Source organism: Dreissena polymorpha, chromosome 9 (genome assembly GCF_020536995.1).
Source record: "Dreissena polymorpha isolate Duluth1 chromosome 9, UMN_Dpol_1.0, whole genome shotgun sequence".
NCBI lineage: Eukaryota > Metazoa > Mollusca > Bivalvia > Myida > Dreissenidae > Dreissena > Dreissena polymorpha.
Window position 1 is genome coordinate 103,827,047 of NC_068363.1, and position 24,652 is coordinate 103,851,698.

At 35.6% G+C, this 24,652-nt stretch overlaps 2 protein-coding genes across 4 annotated transcripts in view; one reads left to right on the forward strand and one right to left on the reverse strand.

Moving 5' to 3' along the window:
* Positions 1-24,652, forward strand: part of LOC127845011 (craniofacial development protein 1-like) — a 58,248-nt gene that overhangs the window by 7,687 nt on the left and 25,909 nt on the right. Inside the window, exon 2 of one of the 2 annotated variants that reach the window (XM_052375624.1) lies at positions 22,715-22,845. The exons of the other annotated variant lie outside the window; for it this stretch is intronic. The gene's annotated coding sequence lies outside the window, so the exon portion shown is untranslated. The remainder of the gene's footprint in view (positions 1-22,714; positions 22,846-24,652) is intronic. 2 annotated transcript variants of the gene reach the window in all.
* LOC127845012 (ganglioside-induced differentiation-associated protein 1-like) lies at positions 6,146-22,137 on the reverse strand. Of its 2 annotated transcripts, none has more exons than XM_052375626.1 (5): positions 22,029-22,137; positions 17,378-17,570; positions 14,658-14,846; positions 7,540-7,620; positions 6,146-6,686 (listed from the first exon to the last, which is right to left on the reverse strand). In XM_052375626.1, the coding sequence occupies exons 1-5, from the start codon at positions 22,077-22,079 to the stop codon at positions 6,442-6,444; spliced, it is 759 nt and encodes a 252-aa protein (XP_052231586.1). In that variant the 5' UTR covers positions 22,080-22,137; the 3' UTR covers positions 6,146-6,441. The 2 variants fall into 2 exon arrangements, with proteins under 2 accessions (XP_052231586.1, XP_052231585.1); XM_052375625.1 differs by having other exon boundaries at positions 7,414-7,620.

The window sequence follows — 24,652 nt, forward strand, 5'->3', positions numbered from 1 at the left end:
TTCTGCCAAAATCTCAGGTGATTGCAATTAATAAAATTCATGATTTTGTAATAATATGTTTGACTCCTTTAAATAATTGTTTACCAACAAATGTCGGTGATGTTTTTTCCAGATTGCCCAGCATGCGGTCACTCAGTAGTTAAAGCGGAGGGCGTGAACGGCATACAAGAAATACTTATGAGAGACCATCATCCTAATTTCAATTGTACTGAAAACAAAGCGCCGCAAAATTCATTGTGCCATTTAGCCTGTGCTAGTCTTTTCTACCATATTGAACTATTCAACACAAACCCAGGTAAAAAAATTCCTTCGTCTTTTTTATTACTTGCACCGGATCTTAAGTGATTAGCTACTGTGATGTTTTACTTTTGTCCAATTAGACATTATTTGACACAACGGGAATATATTAAACACGACATACAGGATATGTGTTCATGCCAGTGTAAGATCGTTTGTTATTTCACGAGTGATCATAAAAAATATTATTTTTCTATGATTACGAGTGAAATAACAAACGATCTTACACTGACATGAACAAATTATATGTTTCTTCTATGCCCCTTTTTTAAGAAAATAATTAACAGCTGTTTCCCATTCGCTTAAAAGTTACCCTTTCTCCCGTGGTGTGCCTCAAAACATTTCAATACACAAAATGACGTCATTATTCCAGCAAAATTCTCCAGTTAAACTCTTTTACAATGTAAATAAACGGTGAAAAAAAGCATAAAATAAAAAGAAAATGTGTGGATTCGGTGGAATATCGATTTTAATTCACTCGTGATCATAAACAACATTGGCAATACCCAATGAGGGGCATAACTTCTTCACTTTCAGCATATATCTTACGAAACGTCGAAACTGTGAGTTTCATAGCATCAATAATTTGATACTTTACGAAGTATATTAAGATCATGCCCCTGCGGTTTTTCCTGGCAAATTTCCTGGGGTCAGATGATTTATATAAACGTATGTAGCATGATAACTAAAAAAATCGGTTTCTTCAATTCCACAATTCCCTCAGCTTTACGCACTTATGATATATAATATGTGACATCGGATCGCGGTACTCTTATCAGAATTGTTCCAATCATTTCCATTTGATCAAATTGGCTAGGCCCAATGGTAACATTCTGTATATGACATCTCTTAAACAACATGGAAAAGTTATGTAAGTTATGGCGTGTAACTGATATATTATAGAATGTACATAAACAAAATCAAAATAAAAAAGCCTGATGATATACTTGACATGCCAATTTTGTATAACAACAACTTAAAGATCGGTGATAATAGTATTTATGAAAAAAGTATGTATGAACGTGGCATACGATTTATAAGAGACATATTATGTACCTCTGGAAAATTCAGGTCTAAGCAAGAAATTGAAGCTTGTACATGTAAAAAATATCAATTTTCTATTGTACGAAGGTCTAAAACGATCTGTAGCAAAGTTCATTAAAATCTCAGGTTTTGCATCTGTAAAAGCATCATCCAATGATGGAGCTTATATTTTTTGTTACCTAAAATTTGTTTTTGCCCAGAGACAAAATAAACTAGTATATGAAACTCTTATTTCAAATACTGAAAAACCTTCAAGTGAAGCAAAATGGAATGCATTGTTTAATAATATTGACTGGAAGTATGTGCACAGCTTTGTTTTTAAAATAACCAGAGATACTTTTATACAATGGTTACATACTAGAATAATACATAGAATTTAAGGTACTAAATATCTGCTTTATAAAAAGAAAATTGTTATTGATAATAAATGTACTTTTTGTAATTAATATGAGGAAACTTTAACTCATCATTTCTGGGGTTGTGAGCACATCCAAATAATTGTTCAACATGTTTTGAACGTATTGCATATAAATAATGTCAATATGCCTACACTCTCTTGCCAGGACATGATTCTTGGAATTTATACGGAAAAAAATGAAACCTATCAATATATTGCTTCTTGAAATTAAAAAGTATGTCTTAATGTGTAAACAAACAAACAAAATCCCAAATGTTCCAGGACTTAAGAGAAGTCTACTTTTATCAAGGGAAATCCAAAAGCAGACAACTCATCAAAATAATGAATTCCCTAATTGGTCAGTTGTAAGAATACTCATACAATGAACCCAAGCCAATATAATGCACTGTAACAAAATATGTACAACTAAACATATTTTTAGCACACTGGTGACATTCTTTTTTTCTTCACACTTTTTTAATTTGTGTATTCCATATATTTAATCTTTATTAACCCTTTAGGTAGATAAAAATTATATGTGTTATTTGTGTATGTACTTCTTGTTGTATGATTTTTACAAGGTTTATATATATATATATATATATATATATATATATATATATATATATATATATATATATATATATATATATATATATATATATATATATATATATATATATATATTTATTTATTTATTTATTTATTTATTTATTTATTTATTTATATATATATATTTATATATATATATATAATAAAACGCTTTAATTACATTTGCCGTAGCTTTCGACCTCTCGGTCTTCTTCAGCGGCATTTATTTTTGAAGCATATTATGTTTAGCGGAAGTGACGTTATAATAGTGAACGTTACATTGCGCGCCAATTTTATTAGTCTTTTGTGTTAAGTCCATACGGTTTGAACGTTCTCAGTTTGCGTTTCCAAAGTTGTTCGATGGTCTTCCGGTACTCGTCGGATCCATTTAATTTGTCTAGTCCCATGACCCGGAAGTCCGCGACGCTGTGGCAATTTGTGTAAAATTGCTCGGCAACCGGGTCATTGTGTCGAGTCCGTATCCGGGACAGGTTACGGAGATGTCGTTGGTACAGGGTATCTCCCGTTTCACCTACGTATACAAAGGTCTTACAGCGTTCGCAGTGCACAGCGTAGACCACATTGGTGGATTTGCAGGTGACCTCGTTCCGCACATTGTAGGTTTTGCCGGTGGTATCGCTGAACGTTTCGGCCTCCATCATGTATGGACAGATTGCGCATCTCTGTGCCCCACAAGGTCCGCTCCTGTTTGGAACCCGGAAAAACCTTCGGTTGTGTTTTGTATGTACAAATATGTCTTCCAGGTTGCAGTCTCTTTTGAATGCTGCTAACGAGGTTTCAGGAAAAACGTTTTTCGTTCCATCGGAAGTGTGGAGGGTTGGCAGATGTTTCCGGAGGATATGGCCGACATTTGGTAACGCTCTGGAGAAAGTGATAACGAGCGGTACCCTGGAAAAACTTTTTGAAGGCACTTTCGTACGCAGCAGATCGTCTCGCTTTTTGCTATCAACTTTCTTCAGTTCTGTCTCGACGAATCGGCCATTGTATCCTCGCTTCAGTATTTGGTCTTTGATCTCATCTCTGTGTTCTTTGTAGTCCGTCGCTTCCGAATATATTCGTTTTAGCCTCACTCCTAAGCTGCACGGAATGGCCTTTTTCGTAGACTCGGTATGAGACGAGTCCTTGTGCAGGTAGAGGTGCCTATCTGTAGGTTTGGTGTATATATCTGAAACCAGCCTTCCTATTCGAATTGACGTCATAGTGTCTAGGAATTCGAGCTGCTCTGTGGAGTAGCGGAGCTCGAGCTGCATTCGTGGATGGATTTTATTTGCAAACGCATGGGATATCTTAAGTTCCTCCAAACCATGTGTCCACAAGCCCCAAAGATCATCATCGAACCAGAAGTAAGCTATGGGATGTTTATTTGATTTTGAAAATAGCTCTTTCTCCCAGGCTCCCATGTAGGTCGACGCGTAGTTCATACCTAAGTGCGATCCTATCGTAGTTTCTTCATTTTGCACGTAGTGGTCTCCATTGAATGAAATGGTGTTGTTATTCAGAACAGTGTCCATCATTATGATTATGTCGTTGGTTGCTATTTCCGGTTGCACTCGCCGATTGAGAGCTTCAGTTACTGCAGCACGGGCCTCTTCTCTTGGTACGCTGGGGTAAAGAGCCTTCACATCCAAACAAAATATGATGGTACCATCTGGTAGCGGCTGCTGTATCTGTGTCATTTTGTTTAGAAAGTCGGTTGTGTCTCTCACATACGACGGAAGTGACGTCACAGGATCGCGCAGTTAATTCTCGACTATTTCCGCCATCTTCTCTGTCGGGTGATTACGGATGTTGACAATAGTGCGGAGAGGCATCCCAGGTTAATGAAGCTTCGGGTTGCCCTGAAGCTTACCGGAAGTTCCTCCGCTGCTGGTGAGATACCTTTTAAGGTCACTGTCGATCGACCCCTTCTTGTATAGTGTATCGGTCACTTTTTTATCTTTGTTTTCCACAATTCTAGTCTTATCATCCGCCACCTCGACGTATGTGTCACTGTCCGACATTTCACACTTCAGCTTTTTGACATAGTCTTCCCTGTCCATCATCACTATCCCCGACCCCTTGTCGGCAGGCCGAATAACGATGTCGTCGTCGAGAAGTAATTCTTTGATTGCCTGTTCTTCCGATTTGCTCAGATGATTATATTTAAATTTTCATTTTAATCCGCAAATTATGTCGTCCTTAACCGCTTGTATATATGTGTCAAGCCATTTGTCGCGGCCTGCCTTTGGAGTCCACGTTGAGGTCTTCTTTTTGTATCGGTGCTCATCTTCCTTGGTTGTATGTTCTGCGTCTTCTGCATAGAAATATTCTCGTAAGCGCAAACGACGTTCCCACGCTGACAAGTCTGTAAGTAATTTTGCTTTGTCTATTGTTTTTCTAGAAGGTATGAACTTCAGTCCTTTCGACAGCAGGGACAACTGAGCCTCAGTTAACGTCTTGTTTGACAGGTTGGTAACAACACTCATTTTGTTTCCGTTATGTTTCATCTTTGTTTTTGTCACGCACTGTGTATTCTGCATTTCCTCCGAGGAGTGTATTGTTTTTTCTGTTGTCACAGACGTAGGTCTTTCATGCTGCCGAATCAAGTCAAAGTGCTGGTTTTCTAGCTGCACACAAATAAACTTCCGGTAAAGCGATCCTTTTTCTACAGGGAATCGCATCCAACTAAAGCATCCATTGTTGTATTGTTTCACGTAAATGTCTACGTCGTAAAATGTCGAAGCCGCTAATATTTCCGCCTCTGTAGCCCAAGAGCGAGAGTTGCCATCGCTTTTTTCATGCAGCTTATGTGTACACCGTAATCACCATCAATATAGTTTTTGTAAGTGGCTTCATTATCAAGCATGTGATTAGTTAGAGAAGTTCTTACTACAAGTTCATGTTTCTCGGGATCATCGAATATTCCTGCCGCAATACACCGGAAAAAAAGCAGTTTCCATCTTTTTCAATCAAAAGAAGACACTGGTCGTCTGCACTTGTTTTCCGAGTTCGAAGTAATTTGAGTTTAATATTTTAGTTGCTTCAATGAACTGCTGGACACGAAGGAATATCGTTTTTTTCCAAATAGTGAGATGTACATAGCTTTACGCCGAACGGGAGTTTGAGAAACATTTTGACGTATATATTGATAAATTTGGCATTTAACAAGCAACTGATTTAGGTGTTTTCACTGAACCGAACAGACTGTTTGGTAGAAGATACATATTTCTATCACGAAGTTCTTTGTTTCGAGAGCTACAATCTTACCATGCTCGGGTGTGGCATATTTGCAGTGTTCTTAATGTTTCGTTGGACATAACGTGCAATGACATTATACAGCGTTGCAACGCGAAACGATTGAATAATTAAGAGAGTTGTGATGTTGTCGTTATATTTTATGACACTACGAGGATTGCTTATATAAGGTATAAAATACATCACTAATGGTATGAGCGCGGATGGCCGAGTGGTCTTAGCGGTAAACATTTACTCTAGGGGTCAGTGGTTCGAGCCCAGTTGATGGTTACTTTTTTTTTCTTCAATCATATTCTTTTTTTATTGGAGCTTTATGGATCCAATGTTTACATTTATCAACATAAAACATTCAATGTCAAACTTCAATACATGCCAAAATCTGTGAAAATGTCCCTTTAAGCTACTACTCAGTAATGCTAAAAACCCCAGCCATGTGGACTTGGATAGTAAACAGTTCTCAATCAACAGGAACTATTAAATAAACAAGTTTCATTTAGGCAAATCGAAAAACAAAATGTTAATTATGTAAAAACAAACAATACATTATCAGTTAATACCCATTTAATGCAGAAAAACACACAATAATAACATAGTTTAAAGCAATTCGAAACTTAAGTAGACTTCACTCCATGGTGACAAAGGTTAATTAATTATAACTTTTCGGCGATTCAAATAAACTATACACTTAAAGCATCCATTTGTGATGAAAAAACAACAACAAACGCATTCGTAGTTAAATACCAAAAAAAATGCTTAATACTGAACAAAGCAACTTTCCAATTTGCTCAATTTTTTGTAACCTACGTAACAAACATAAGCAGCACATACAACGGCCCCAACCTTTAGCGCCATAACCCTTAAGTCTTAATCGCACGTTTCATGTACACATATTTGACTGACGCCATTATTTCATTCAGTTTAATTATTGTTGCCCTGGTTTCTAATCGATTAAAATATCGAAGCAGTTCCGGTCGGACCTCTTGATTGACGTAACGAGACAGAATGCCAATCATCTGCAGTCGGATCAGAAGACAGATCAGAGTCACGTCGGCTGCTGTCATTTCAGGTCCGAACAACCAGTGGCCTTCACCAGATACAATTTCTGAAAATAAGTACCGGTATATCTATTGAGTTCCATTCACCGAAAAATAGACATGTGTTCGTGTGATAGGGATTCTCATACACTGCACATGTACATTAAGCAAACTAAAGTATTTTAACCTAAATATAGAGGTTCGAAAGCTCACATGCTGATTAATATGTTTGTAAAGTTTAGTACCTTTTGCGGTCATGCTTTTCGGCGATGCGAGTCACACAATTCAGAATATGTCTTCTTTTTTACCAAAAGGGTAATAACTCCGATAATTTTGAATTAGAAAATGAAAGGTGGAAAAACTTAAGGACAATTCAAAATACAAATGACCAACCCCCCCAAACAAAAAAGAAACAACAAATTGGAATGGTTTCCTTTGATAATATTTCTAGAATAATAGTCGCTGACAATTAAACATGTGGTGATAAATAAACATATGACCCGACAATCTAACTTTGTGATACTGCAAAACTATTATCATGAGATCATGTTATCCAAGAAACAATAATAATTTGTTTAGTCATGTTATAAAGGGGAAATTTACGTTTACATTGAAAATATACCCTTTTCTGGGTACATAATTTTATCTGTTCACTCTGAACTAATAGTGTTGAATTTTTTTCGCGATCATGGAATTGTTTGATGTATTAAGCTCGTAACCATTACATACAAGATATTCACTATTCTAGCTACAAAAAGTATCTTCATGGATATAAATACTTTCATTTGAGATTACCATTTGCGCTAAATTTTAACATGCTTTCAATCCGATCAAAAATTCCTTCGAGTTCATCTAGGATTTGCGCCACGACCTTATCATCCAGAATGTTCGTTCGTCTCTGCTCCAGTTTCGCGAGTTTACCTTCCACGCTCGTTCGCACATCCGACGAGCAGGTCTGTATCTGCTTTCGGTACTCGGAGATAGTTGCAGAAAACTGTGTATCTTTGGGAAAAATGTGTTATCATTATATTTGGGGTTTTATTAAGTACAAATAAACCAAAAATGCAAAGACAAACGATAGCATTTTGATGCACATGCGCTGCATCATTGTGGTAAAACACAAGAGTCGTTTAAACTAATGCAACAAAACAGTGACATTCATTAGACATGCACATGTTCAATTTAATCCGCCCCAAACACATTTTGACAACCAAATATTCGTGATATCGACTGAATATGTCGTGAAAACAAGATAAATAACTCGAACGTGAAAATGACTTATTAACTCTTGGCAAGGGCATAATCAATCACGATGTCCTTTTTTTCGTTCAAAGCGCAAGATGCAGTAGTAAAATAGGTCTTTGAACAATAATGAATGGCTGATTTCTGTACAAGAGAATCTCTAAAAACACTATTTCAAGATAGTTAAATGTTCGACTAAAATGTTCGACTAATCAACTATTAATATATCAACTATTGGATATAAACAACTTTTCAAAATCCGCACGTCAAAATAATAATAATAATGATATTTTCAAGTTTTAAAAACGAGATATAAATTTGTGAAAATGTAGAAATGATTCTGTATAAGTCAGTGAATAATATGATGTAAATTTTGTAGGAATCCCGTACCAATAACGAAGTAAAATTGATGAAATAGTGGGAAGTCCCGGAACAGCGGTTTTAACAGAAGTTACACAAAGCCATGAAAGCGGATACCAGGAGAGAACATATTCATTAAACGTGAGTAAATCGCTGCAGAAAAAGCTTGCCGCTACGGACCAAGATGTTGTTGTGTACGAGACTGGAGGTGGACTGCGATTATTACTAAATACCGGTATGTTTTAATGCTTCAAGTTTGCGGTTGATCAATTTTTTGGTGACACTTCTCTTCCATTTAAATGCTGCAAAATACCGATACATGATAAACAAGGGAATTTGGTAGAAACACAGTACAAATTAAGTACAGGACGACAATCTATCTACACGTTGAACTTATACCACACAAAAAGCTCACGTCTGATTAATGGAAAAAATGCGCAGAAGTTCACCGACGTTCACCTTCCAATCATGTTTAAGAACATAGAAGACATGTTATTGCCTGAACAAATAACACCAGCAGATATATACAATTCTTTAAAACAACTTCTTATGTCGGTAAATAACAAGACGGCAAAACCCTCGAGTGACCACCATGAGTCTGATGTCCATGACAATGAGTTGCGCAAATTGAATGAGACTATACAAGTTGTTCGCAAAGAGAAGCAAATTCGTCATTCTATCCAGAGCCAGGAATCAGATATCAAGGGTATTTTGACTGACTTTATGAAATCTGTTTCTGAACAAATACTCGAACCTAAATATGAATTAAAAGAACACGTAAAGAAAACGTCGGCTCAAATGGAAGAACTTAAAGACATCACTTGCGGCCTCACAAAACACCATAGTCTTTGCTGTAATGATATTTCCTCAAAAATGCAGGACGTTGCTGAAGAATCAGTCAGTTAAAACCCAAATGAGTGTACTAAATGAAGAACTTCTCAAAAGATGGCAATCGTTTACCGACTCTATCAAAACTCTGTTGTCTGCTATTACAGATCACAAGAAAGAAAATCATCATTCAGTACAGTCACAAGCTACAAACCAATTACCATCCAATATAAACAGAGAAACAAGTCTTTGTGCAGATCTTTCAGCAAGCACATTTCCATCCCCTGCTAGCATTGAACCACGGAGAACTCTCATCATTTGAGACTCGATTTTGAAAGGAATAAAAAAGTTCGGGTTAAAACGCGACGTTGATATACGCTCTTGTCCTGGAAACACTCTTAACGGGATTCAGTCGCAACTAAATAAACTGAATTATACTCAGTACGAAAAAATAGTGGTGTATGCAGGCGGTAATGATGCCGCTTCCGGTTCCTCCCAAAAGACAGTACAACGATGCCAAAGCTCTACTGCAGGACATTCAAAATAAATCATCGTCGTGTCATATCTGCATATGTACTATCTGTCCGCGAACTGACGATGATGTCGTTCCATTGAATGATCTTTTAAAGCAGTTAAGTGATGAATTTAAGGCGCAAATTATCGACTGTCATCAATCGTTTGTGTTCGGGAATGGAACTACTGCCAGGAATTTCTATTTTCGGGATGGTATTCATTTGAATAGGTCTGGAACAAGTGTTCTAATTGCGGCGATCCATCGTGAAATACCAATCACGCGACAAGTTGCCGGAAACAGCATAGCAACTGATCAACGACGGTTTGACTCTCTTCAGGGACGACGAATGCCGCCAAAAGCATATTGCAATGTGTGTGGCTTGAATAATCACGACACAAATGACTGCTACCGGAAATGGCGTCGATCGGACAGTTACCATAGCAACTTGTGGTCCGAGTCTATGAGATACGGACGATATCGCCGTCAGAGCACGGCCCCAGCTGAACAACGGGCTGCATAGGACATTCGCATCAGGCCATCACACATTTCAAATCCTGAGAGCGGTACTGTTAATTATAATAAATTTGTATTTAAATAACTTATGTATAGAATGTAATAACTGTGTATGCAAATGTGATTCTGACACTAGCATTTTAAATACGATTGTATCAAATGAAGCTGTCTACTTAGTATCAACTATTGATGATAAAAATACGCTATTAAAAAGTAGCACTACCATTGAAAAAGAGAATTGTTTTTCTAATGAAAATTGTAGTATTATTACAGAGTCAACTTTGGTTTTAATTTCACTAATAGTGGATTACATGTTGTTTGTTTAAACATTCAACACATATTACCGAAGATTGATGAAATCAAATATGTACTTTATAATTCGGATATTCACATATTAGGACTTATTGAAACATTTTTGAATGCTGACATATTAGATAGTGATATACAAATTCCAAATTATAATATTATTCGCCGCGACAGAAACATTCGAAAGGGTGGGGCATATTAATTTATATTAAAGATAGCACACCTTTCCAACATAGATTGGACTTCAACGTAAATTCTTTAGAATCAGTTTGGATTGAAATAATGTTTCCTCAAACAAAATCATTCTTAATAAACTTTGTATACAGACCACCGGATTCTACAATTGAATGGATATCGACATATGAATCAAATTTTAAAAATGCTTATAACTTAATGGATATAAAATTTTATATATTAGGAGATTTTAACATAAATTTTCTTTCTTTTTTTTTGTTCAGTAATGATAAATGGTCTTCTTTTGTGATGGCAAATGGACTCCAACAAATGGTCAGGCAACCAAAACGAATAACAAACACATCAAACACTATAATTGATCATTTGTATACTAATCGTCCGGATCGAATCATGGAAATATTTGTATCGTCCTATAGTATAAGTGACCACTTTCCAGTGTGTTTCACCCGAAAGACACGTTATAAACTATCTAAAAACACGCATTTAAAGGGATCTTTTCACGCTTTGGTAAATTGACAAAATTGAAAAAAGTTGTTTCAGATTCGCAAATTTTCGTTTTAGTTATGATATTTGTGAGGAAACAGTAATACTGAACATTTACCATGGTCTAATATAGCCATTATATGCATCTGTTGACGATTTTAAAACCTAAAAATTATAAAGCGTTGCAACGCGAAACGATTGAATAATTTGGAGAGTTCTGTTTTTGTCGTTAAATTTTGTGAAACTACGAAGATTGCTTATATAATGTATAAAATAATTCAAATATATGTACTCGGCGGAATAGCTCAGTAGGCTAAAGCGTTTTTACTTCAGGACTCTGGCAGGACTCCAGGGGTCACTGGTTCGAAACCTGGTCCGGGCAATGTTCTTTTCCTTTTTTTAATTTTATTCTTGATCTTTTACTGGAGCTTTTACGATCCAATGTTTACATTTATCGATATAAAGCATTTAATGAATAAGTTAAAAAATGCCAAAATCTGTGAAAAGGCCCCTTTAACAAAGGAATATAGGCAATTCAAAAATTTCAATAAATCAAACTTTCAAAATTATTTATTAATGTCAAATGTAGAACATGTTGAAACAATAGAAAATCCAAATACTTCACTTAGTTATTTACTAAATAAAATTAATGAAGCGCTAAACGTTCACGCACCATTAAAAACAAAAAGAATAAAATCTGATCGTCTGCCCAGTTGGTTTACAGCGGAAATTAGACAAGAAATCAAAGTTCGCGATTGGTTAAAAAAGCATCATAAAAAAGATAAATACAAGAAACAGCGAAATCGTGTAACATTCTTAATAAGAAAAAATAAGAAGCAGTTTTATAACCAATCGGTGAAGGAAAATGCATCAGTTCAGCATCTATGGAATGCTCTTAATGCTTTAACAAAACCACAAACTTCACTAACTCTTCCAACAAAAATAAGGATAAATAATAAAGATATTGAAAATGTTGATGATATCTTAGAAGAATTTAACAATCATTTCATCGTCATTTCCCATATAGTTTCGAAAAGAAAATATGACCCACACATTTATCAAACTTTTAAAACATTTTTAAACAAAAAAATAGGAATGAATGTATTTGACATTCCTCAAACTACGATATTTGACCTTCGAAAAATAATAGACTCTCAAAATATCCAAAGCTGCCGGAATAGACAATATTGGCGCTAAAATTCTCAAATATTGTGGGGATACCATTGTATGTCCGATTACTTCTTTTATTAATTATTGTATAAATGCTGGAATTGTTCCTGGCCAGCTTAAAGATGCATATGTTTTGCCAATACATAAAGGTGCAGATAAAAGTGATCTTAACAATTATAGACCAATTTCTATTCTCCCAACAATTTCGAAGATATTTGAAAGACACATTACAAATCAACTTAAATCATATCTTGACAAGCATGAACTACTCCACAGTTACCAATCTGGTTTCCGCCAAAATCATTCCTGTCAAACATCCTTGATTCGCCTTGTAGATTCTTGGTTACAGTATATTGATTCTGGTCGCATGGTTGGGTCAATTTTCCTGGATCTCCGGAAAGCTTTCGATTTAGTAGATCATGGCATTTTACTTGAAAAACTCAGCATGTACCATTTTTCTGACAATGCTCTTGCTTTAATGAAATCTTATCTTTCTAATAGAAGACAGTGTATTAAAATGGGTTCCAGACAATCGTCGTTTCAATATATCACAACCGGTGTACCATAAGGCTCTATACTTGGGTCAATTTTATTTCTTATTTACATTAATGACATTCCATCCTTCGTTAAAAATTCAACAATTGATCTTTACGCAGACGATTCAAAATTACACGTTTCGGATTATAACATTCATAATATACAATTAAATTTGCAAAACGATTTGGACAGAATAGCAACATGGTGTTCCTTTAATATTATGTCAATTCATCCAAACAAAACTAAATGTATGCTTTTATCAAAAGCTTATTGTTCTACTGACAAGCTTAGACTTAATATTAATGGCATTCTCCTTGAACAAACCAAAGAATTTAATTTACTAGGAGTTACGATTGATGAGCATCTTACATGGCAATCTCACATAAACAGTGTATGTCGTAAACTTAACTTTAAACTGGCCTTATTAAAACGAATTAACTATTTTATTAACTATGAAACAAAAAAACTATTTTACAACTCATATATATTAACGACTATGGATTATTGTTGCGCATTATGGTGTTCAGCAACACAGTCACACTTACGTAAAATACATTCGATACAAAAACGAGCTGCTAAAATAATACTGAATAAACCATATTCAACTCCTTCAGCTCCCTTATTCAAAGAACTTGGTTGGTTGACATTCAATAACAGATGTACTTTCCTAACTGGATCTATTGTTCATAAGTTTGTAATAGGCGCAATGCCCTCTTTTTTCAATAATGTTATACATATCTCAAATAACAATGTGTACGCTCTTAGATCCATCACACACACTGATATATCATCTATTCCGTTAAAAAAAAATTATGGAAAAAGAGCGTTTCGTTTCGGTCACGAACCATATGGAATTCAATTCCAATAAGCATCCGACAAGTGTCTTCGAATACTATATTCAAAATAAAATTTAAAGAATACCTACAAACAAATCATTGATATATATGTATGCTCATTTGTTAATTTTTCTATGTTAATACTTTGATGTGATGTGTCTGATGTGATTTATTTGAATGATTAATTTTTGAAAGATTGATTTTTGTATCACATTTTGCATATTTTGTATTAGCATAATCATCATCGTCATCATTATCATCGTCGTCGTTGTCTTCGTCGTCGTCGTCGTCGTCGGAATTGATAAGGAAGTTATTATAACATTTAACTGCATAGTTCATTTTCTTTTTTCCCCTTGTATGTTCGTATGCATGTTTCAAAATATATACTTGTGTTTTGTTACTGAAGACCACATTGTAAAAAAGAAATTATTTCTTAATGTGAATTCTTCATGAAATAAAGTTATTATTATTATTATTATTATTATTATTATTATTATTAATTCACGCATATATAGCTGACAATATGGACGTGACGTCATGTCGCTACGAAACTCGAGGGGAAGTATGAAATTGAGATGCCCCGTGATATGCGCTTTATGAGAATGTGGCAAACAGAAAATGCTACATTATTTGTGCACATATAGTTATCTAGTGTGTATGTAGATAAGGTCACCAATAGACTATGTTTAGCGTAAGTCAACAAAAGTATATATATATAGCTTATATCACCCTGAGTGTACGTAAAGCTAAGGCTTCCAATATTGTACCGGTATGTATGGCTAAGGTCACCAAAAGTAAAGTCATAGCTAAGGTCACCTTAGTGTTTATATAGCTATGGTCACCATTAGTGTATATACCAAGTATATATCGAAGGTCCTAATATGTGTTTATATGGCTTAGATCACCATCAATAGTGTATATATCTAAGGTCATCAATAGTGTTTACATAGTTTAGGTCATCAATTGTGTATATATAGCTATGGTCACTTTTAGTGTATACATAGCTTAAGTCCCCATTAATGTATATATACAAACGTTCACCATATATGTATTACCTATGCCTTCTCGGGTGAAGCGAGAGTGGCTTTGAAGCGCCTGTGGAAATAAATTGTCCGATGTTTGGAACTTTCGATTCGCCAAAACGCCAAACGTTATGACGTCGATTGGAAGGTCATGTAGCAGCTTCCGAGTCTCCCTTACCTCGCTACCGAGTCGATCATCTACTTCCGGAACAAGCTTGGGTCCTGGAAAAAATATCGCAATTACTGCTCTACCTTACTAGACAAACTCCTCGCAGAGTATAACTCCCTATTTGAGATAATAAAAACTAAGCATTTACAAGTAAAATTCTTCCAGATATTAAAGGAGTTTTATGTTGTGAGCTTTTCTCATTTTAACTAAATACTTGGTATTTTTGTACAAAATTGAACTTTTCATGTGGGTGAAAACGTAAAATAAATAAAATATAAAGACTTTGAATCATTCAATATAAACTTTTATTAGAATCCACTATGATCAGGTGGTGTATAATGTCGCATTGTGTGCGATAGAAATATGCTTGGAAACAGTCGTATCTCAGCGCGGAGGTTGGTGCGAGAATAGTTCTCATTTGCAACGATTATCGTAACGTTAAAGGTATCAGTTAAAACGAGGCTTGCGAAGTTATGATATTGGTAGGTATGACGGGTCATATCGGCGATCATTGGGTTGAGTTTACATATGAGCACGGATCCGAAACTACCTATGCAAATATATGTCACGGTCGTTAATCATGGGCGCCACCTCTTTTTGCGATGCATTAATAAATTAGCCAATGCGACTTCCGAGATGGAGCTAAAGACGGATGTTTTGAGATTTCACGGATAATTATACAAGGTGAGTAGGTTGTATATGATTTTCATTTCAACATATTTCGCATTATTATAAAAATCGACCGATCTAGTTCGATTCAGCGAAGATGTATTCATTCACACATGTACGGAAACATTTCACAACAACCCATTTGGAAACGTGATGACCTATATAAGTTGTGGCATGGTAACGTTTTTAAATGAAAATCGAAGTATTTTGCAAGTGTGACGAGCAAATGTCAACCCAATTAAATGTACAAGTTTTTGCATGCGCACAAACATTGGCTTCTTGTCGATCTAATAGATAGATTTTGCTTTCTTCAAATCAGATGGAGCCGATGCCAAGTCGGTGGCGCTAATGAAAGGAGGTGGCGCCAATGCACATTTTAACTATCTTAATTTTCGGTGCCGACCATACACTTTTTGTTTGGTATTTCAAGTTGAGTGTTCGATATTTTTTATTAATTCTATCATAATGAAATATAAAAAAATAATAATAAGTAAAGTCTATATAATTATGAAGAAACATGTATTGCAAAAATATTTTAAAGTTTCTGTCACTGAATATACTATAAAACTGGAAAGTAACTTGAGAATAATACAAAAGGTAAAGGATTAAAGACCGAGCTATCCTAATTTTTGGAGAAGTAAGTGGGACCAAACGACATATTTAAGCCTAATTAAGATTCGTTGACATCTTTTAGTGAATTAACCTTTTGGACTATCATCGTTTCAAGCAGAACTAACATCAACAAATTATTTCATGAATTATATTACTGTATAAACACATTTGTTGTAGAAAAAAATGAGAATGTTTAAAATTTAGTTTTTGGATGAATTGAGTACTGCATATTTTTGGTTTATATCGTACACTATGTTTTATTCAGGTTGCTGACTACTTAATTGAAATGGTTAATTATTTTGTTACATATTTACATCTTGTGGTTATAGAAGGTGTATGCTCTGTATAGATTTAGGTTTACGTATTTATGTTGCAAATTAAAAAGAAATATATCAACGGAACATTATCTATCAAATGTAAGTCATGTGATGACTCAAATATCGTGCATGGGCATCATCTCCTGGTCTTAGCGCCACCTCCTTGGCATAGGCTCCATCTCTTTTGAAACAATACAAAATTATCTATTAGATCTGCTAGAAGCCAATTTGTTTTGCATACAGTTACTAGTATTTGTTGAACGCAATCGTTTAATGTCTTAAGCGAATTAATCGGGTGGAAATTTGCTCGTCACACAGGAAAAATACATTGATTAGCTTTCAAAAACTCCACCATGCCACAACTTATAAAGGTCCTCACGTTTCAAAAGGGGCTGTGATTGTATGTTTTTTGTAGAATTTTAGGATAAATACTTCTTCGCTGAATCGCACTACATTGTCCGATGATTAAAATAATTCTTAATATGTTGAAAACAAACATATAAATTCTACTCACCCTGAAGAATTATCCGTGAAATTTAAAAACATCCGATCCTTATCGCCACCTCGGAAATAGCATTGGCTAATTTATTAATGCATCGAAAAAAGGTGGTGGTGCCCGTTATAAACGGTCGTGATAGTACGCATTTAGTGAAAGTGCACCCGGATGCTCTCTTATTTGGTCTTACACTCGAAGACGCGTGTTGGTTTGGTTGCAATTAATAGCAAAAAGAAACAAACCAAAGGCAACCCTCTTTCTCTTATTGCCAAGTGTTATTATCACGTATGCTCACATGGATTGAACACAACTAGCACAAAGTTGTGTTTAGCTTCAGTGTCGTGCTTGCAGCTGAACAATTTCATGATCACAGAGATCATGCATAAGACGAATGAGTAGATTATGTTTAAAGGCGGGGGGTCGAGCCTCCGGTCCTTGGAGTGTGAAGCCGCAGCAACATTTCTGCTTTAAAAGAAAGACAAAAACTCACCGCATTTTAACATCTCATCAATGACGTCAATTATGTGTTCGGACTCTGGGTATACTGTATCCCCAACTTTCATAACCGGAACCTCGCCTTTGGGGTTCAAACGGAGGAACCATTCATGTGACTGGTCTCCACCGTGAATGTTCACTATGTGACCCTTGTACGGAATACCCTTCTCAAGAAGAGCTAGGATGACCTGAATAAAATACAACGTTTAGGCGTTCTTATAATTAATGGCATAGAACGCAAGTGTATAGTTATTTGCTGACATAAATGTATGTGTTTTACAAAGTTATTTATTATAATAATATGTAACAGAGATCCAAGGTACGTGTTAAATACTGTATATAATAAAACATATACAATGTGCGAGGCTACGGCCGCGAGAGCCTTGGAGAATCAATACCCGAAGGTATTTAAGCCATCATATGTGTGTTAAGTAAGCGCCGGGAATATGGTTATGATTTTACGTTACTGATCACAGGTGGTTAGCGGGTGGCTATGATATTAATTAGTGTAAACATCATTTTGAATGATAAATAATCATATTATAACGAAAAATTAACTTTTCTGAAAAAAATCACTATCATATATATATGATTTTTTTCAGAAAAGTTATTTAATATCATAGCCACACGCTAACCACCTGTGTTACTGGTATTTCATTTGCAGAACACTCGACAGAAATTCTGAACGTCCATTCGATATTTCGTATTATATGCACACTTTAAAAGGTATATAAAAAGATTTCTAAGAATATAAAAAGTATATAAAAAGATTCCTAAGCATATAAAAAGATTCCTATATACACATTTAATCCAGTTCAGAACAAATATTCCTTTAAAATTATATGAAAACTAGTAAATCAAGCGTTACGAATAGTGATAACTGCTACCCAGAAAAAGAAACTCGTAAAATAAGTTTACGAACTGATGAGGGGCTTTTATTAACTTGTTTGACACACGTTCGCAAAGTCGCTGGACACGCACTGCAGTGAACACACCTCGCCCACACAGATGACTGTTCTAAATTTTGTCCTTGGTACTTGAGATGGCTCATCATTGGCTTCTTCGAATGAGTCTGAGGTCTCTTGCATCACAATGCCATGCGTGGAATGTGTTGTAACAGCACCAGATGGTGTTTCTTCATTCAGATCGAAGCTATCACAGCAAAAATGCAAAACAGTATTGTTTTCAGTTGATATGTTTTGGGGTAATATTGTTCCAGAATGGCTGTTTCAAGCTCCATTGTCCGTGTGTATGATTGAGCATGACCATAGCGGTTCAAAAGTGTTATAATTTCTGCATTTCCTGTAAGATGACGGACAGTCATAGGCAGGAGGATATGTTTTGGCATCAACCATTCACCATTGCTAACTGCATAACATAAATCTTCGGCAAAGGACCTTGCATATCTCTGACATTTGGTGCTAACACGATTTGCCTTCATACTTGACTTGGCTGATATAACCGACACAAAGAAGTTGACAACCTCTGTTGGAGGATGCAGTTCTCCTGAAAGTAACCATTTGGCTGATGGTGGCCATGGCATAGAACATGAATTCTGGCGAGATTCAGGAATATATCTGCGTAGTATCATCGCACTTTCATAAAGTCGTCTTTCGTCAGATGCAGCAAGTTCAAAAGCCTTTTCTACCGCCCTTCCCTCTACCTCAGCCCCATATACTACTTCTGATGTTGTGTTTGAAGATTCAGGCTGCCAGAATCTGATTTGTTTCTGAAAATGCTTTGACAGTTTGTTTTTGAGTTTATAGCTTTTATATTTGTCATTGTATACAGAAGGGTGGTGTTCGAGAATGTAGCTGAGGTATCTTTCCTTTATCATTGTGAGCCGTGCCACATTATGTCCTAGAACGATATGCTTTTCAACATAATTACATATGTACTTGAAAGCTTCGATGTGCACAGATTGGTTAATGCTTGCTTCTGAGCCTTCGTGACTATCATGACGAGTCCCAGATCTTGTATAATTTCTTCTGCAGGCATTATGGTACATTGCTTCACGCGCAATAAGGTCTTGATCCTGAACTTTACAAAGCATCCGCTTATCAGACTTTTGAATCGCAGCTAGCTTAATTGATTCTTCGGCACATTTTGTAACGCATTTCGTTTAATTGTGTTTGCAGCCCTTAACTTTGATAATACTTTTGTCACAAAAAATGCAACTTTCCACTGGAAACAGAACAGAGCTACTGGTAGCATCTAAGGATATACGCCTGTTCTTTGATGTAGAGGGCTGATTGTCATCATCATCCGGTAATGAATGTACCCGCTTTGGAACATGACTAAGATTGGTGAACAACTGGTAACATCGTCTGTGTATTCCATGTTTTTCAAAATCCAATTTTTCGGGCAGATTATTAGTCAAGTGTTCTAGTCTATGTTTTGAGGATATGTATGTTGACCTTGTTTTTGCTACATCTTTAAGTTTTTGGAAACTATAATCTGTCAGTGCATGTACTTTTTCCTTTACTGTACTTTCAAAATGAACAATACATATTTTCCCATCATGTATCTTTTGGCTAGATTTCAAGTTCTTTGATTGTTTAAGGTTAATTGGCTTTTCCATAATAAGTTTCTGAAAATAGACAATTATGAGAATGTCTACCAATTAACAGTCACTAGTACTAGTACTACTTGAATACAATTGCACTTCATTAAAAAGACACAATATATATATAGAAACATAGATTTATTATATTGAAAATTTACTTAATTGAAAGCTGTACGAAAGAATAAAATAGTACATGAAGCGATTATTTCACTAATCCTAGTAGAATTTCTGTTCTTACTGTATATAATTTACCAAACAATATTATATGTAAGACTGTTTAATTATCTATTATACATTTTTCTAATAGTATTTTATTTTAAAAATTTCACAAAAGACTCACAGTATTGTCCAAATAAAACGGTGTTTCCTTTTGCACATATTATTTTGTTCCTCTCTTATTCACAGTAAGTTCAAATGAAAATTGCTAGGGATTCTGTTGTCTGTATTATTTCAATGAGATAAAGGGATGACATTTTCTTGGATAAACTTATACAGAGAGAGCTATATAAATGTTAACATAATAATAACCATTGAAACAAATGAGTAGAGCCAATTGATAAAATGTATCAACACCAGCCTGAGGTATGATAAATTTACTTGCATTCCCAGCAGTATTTACTTGGTGAAAGACAATCATAATTCGATTTAATTATCACTTATATTGGAACACTACATTAAGATCTCTTTATGACTTAACAGAAGTGATAAAAGAATTTAGAAATAAAATTCCACTTACCTTTTCATGACATTTTGAACGTCAAAACTTTGATTAAGTCCCTAGAATTTCAATAAAATGTACGGATCCAAAAAAGGGACATACCTCTTCATAAAAATGTTGATATTTACAATTGTGTGTATCAAAGATACACTTTGTAAGTAGATTTCTCGTTCACAACGTCTTAATTCGATAGAATAGGCTGGGCCACCATTTATTTAGCAAGAAAAATGCTTTTAAATAATAAATAGAAGCAGTATTACAAATAGAATAGAGTAAAAGGGCAAAATAAGGGGTATGCGTTTCAAAGTCCCATAACTCTGTAAAGCCCCAACAGAATTTTGCAAACTTTTGCAAGGGAATGCCAACCACCTAGAGGGTTAAGAAAAAAATAACCTTGAAAATTCCCCCTTGGGGGGAGCAGGGCAGGGTTTTTTTGGGGTTGTGGGGGAAGGGGCCTTCAGCCCTTATGTGGGGGAAATTTTACGCGGGATTTTCCACTTTGGGGAAAAATTGTGCGCGTGGGAATTTACGCGTCGTTCTCCTTTTTGGGGGATTTGTTTACTTACTCTCTAATTATTACAATACATTTGTTCATGTTTGCACTATATTCATTGTTTTTTTCATAATTTATTACGTTTGGCAAGATTAAATTGAAATAGAATTGAGATATTATAATCATGAGACACATCTTTCTATTAAAAAAAATATATTTTTTTAAGGGGAATTTTTGGTTCTAAAAGAGGGAAAAACAGCCTAGTTTGGTGGGGGAAGACGCCGATATTCGGCGTCTGTTATATAAGGTAAAAAACCCCTGCAGGGTCATAATGCAGCTCAAGGTCTAAGATGCTTCCGATATGATTGCCCTCATGACCTCAATTAAGACGAATCTTTGCTTCGAAAACAGGACTCTGACGAAAAGCCGTTAGATGTCAATCTTAGAATGGCTATACGTCAATAGCTGCGGACCAGAATAAAAGTTAAAGCAAGTCGGAACGGATCAGAATAAAAGTTAAAGCAAGTCGGAAAGGATCAGAATAAAAGTTAAAGCAAGTCGGAAAGGATTGTAATATCAAATGACTATTAACGAAGAGGGATTGATATGAATATAAACCCGTTTGATTTACTAGAAAACACAATACAAATCTGACATGACTCTAGATCTGTAACCCCAACATCAAAAGTTTACCGTCCTCGAACCCGGTGTTAATTTGGTACGCATGTTACATTATGATTTATCATTAAAATTTAAGCGTTACGGCATAGCACACGTGGGCATTCGACCACACCTTTGTTTTCATAACCATTAAAATCACTGGTATAACTTAGGAAAATCACTAAAATGTGTTAACGAAATAGTCTTACCTTCAGAGAATAGTACGATCCTGGAAAATAGTATAAATTAACATCGTCCATTGTGCGTTCATTGTTCACTAGTATGAATTATATCGTCAGTTTGATGGTGCTAATAGCATACGAGTTTAAAAGGTATGACGCTTCATGTGCCCCCAATCTGAACGCATCGGACAGTGGGCTACACCACACTGTCTATCTGATGTACGAAGGCGGCCGTCATATTGGATTTTGAACTATTTTTGAAAACAAGATGGCGCCCCCCTCGGTTCAAATGCCTCGTAAAGAGGAGAAATTAAAAAGTGTGTTTTTTAGTTCGTCTGTTTCAAGATTACATTCTTTATAAGTAATAATTTAATGTAGATCTGTGAATTCCCATAACATACTTGCAAACTCGTTAAAATTTAAAGATGCCAGTATTGACGGTGAGTTAATTAAAAAAATTAAATCGACTGTTTTCGTTATATTTTGTGACCAATGTTACAGATTATGTACCAGTCCTTTTATGTACCACTTTGAAATTTTACGTACCACCTATATATTGTGTAGGTTTTATGGTCCATTCATTCATAGCAGTATGAATGGGTAATATTTACCTGTGCAAAGAACTTTGAAAGTTTGATTGATTTGACTCAATTGTTGATTTAGTCAAATTTGAGTTAATCACCCATTATTGCTGCTTCTATACTATATGCTAGACACCCGAGAGACGATCGCCGTTATGGCGGAATTGTCCGAGGATTCCCGATTGGATGTGCCCTTCATATTCATATGTGCACCGAAGCCGAACATACCGGTAGATTGGTGACCCCAAAAGCTTCGTTCTCAGGTGAGTTATGAATAAATGAATGCATAAATGAATGAATGAATGAAGTCAAAATACTTACCTAACGAGTTAAACATGTGGGACACTTTGTCAAAGGCGTATGAAGATTCAGAATATTTTAGTCGCCGGCGATGTCGTTGCGGGAGTTTTTTTTTCATCCCGACATTTGTTCAAAGCCAAATTAAATGTTGGAGAAATTTCACACCAGTAGGCCCGGATGAATAACTGGAATGTTCGCATTTGTTAAAAATACCCAGAGTAAGCAAAACAGAAAACGTACTGTCTTTTCTTCAAAACATGTCCAATTATTATCCGGAAGAATGGTTGATAATTGTTGTTGCATAAAGGCAATAGCCACGTTACATGCTCACTGTCATCACATGAAAATCCAACCAGATTAGGTAGGATTTTATTATTTTTTGTTTAAGTATTATCTTATGAAAAGTAGTATCATTTTCTTTAATAAATTGAAAATAGTGTGTAAGTTTAGGTTTATTGTGAAAAATAATTACCTTAATAAAGAAAAGTAAGAAAAACAACGGAAGAATTATTGTACCACGTGGCTCGGTTATCATCACGTGGTTGGTTATGAAGGCATGGATTAAATTCTGCTAGGCTGGTTCCAGTTATTAAATATCTGCGCGGAGGTTGGCATAAAGGACGCACACTTTTTTCTCTAGAACGTGGAGGTAACGGCTCTGTGATTAGAATAACATACGGTTATAATGTGGAAATGCCAACATCGCTGCCTAATTTAGTTTTACTACCACTGCGCGAAAAATGAATTTATTGGTAGGCCTGCAAAGAAACGTATTGCATGTTAAATATTTTTTTCATTTGCAACTTAAAATCAAAACTTGAAACAAGAAAAAAGTCAACATAAAGACCATTTACCGATGTGTTATGTTGATTTTCCAACTTTGTCACATTAGTACTTGTTGATTCTCTGATTCTCAGAACAAATTTTTTAAGTAAAAACGTAAGATAGGGGATAATAACGTGACAAACAAGATGGCGACGTCCATGCCGACAGTTAGATTTCGTTTTATACCCTTGATTACTTGTATTAGGGTTTAAATGCCGCTCACTTTCCCAAAAAATCGCAGCGAGAAATTGTTGATGTCGTCTGTCGCGTTCCATGCATGAAAAGCGTGCACTTGACAACAGACCCAGTGCTTTAACTTACGAAAGACGTGCAACTCAGTACATGTAGTATTTTATTGTAACCCAGCAAGAAACAACCCAAGCCACACTGGGAATCGAAACCGGGATCTCCCGGTGCCTTATCAGGCAGACACTCTACCGCGTCGCTATAAAAGCTACCTCGCATAGCAAGGCAGTATAAGTTCTTTTTATGTACCGAACCCTGCTACATACACACGTACATCCCCTGAATTTGAGAAATTCTTGCATGAATTTCCTCATGCCACTTCTGAGGGATGTCTGACACACATGTAGTTTTTTTACGTTGGGCGCCAATCTAACCCAACCAGAAAATTCCCCGACCATACAAGGGATCGAACCCGGGACGTCACGGTTCCTAATCAGGCAGACACTCTACCGCGTCGCTATAAAAGCTAGCTCATATTGCACCGAACCCTGCTACATTATGATGAACAATTGAAATCGGAATTAAAGTACACGATTGAAAAGTATTGACTCATTGAAGGTTAAACATTAAAAAGTCGAAATCCATGTCATGTGATAGTAATCCTAAATACATTCAAAGAGCGAACAACTTCAGTGTCATCAGCGCTTTGATAAACTACATTTGCATGTTTAAATGAAGAATAAGAATAAGTCAGTAAAA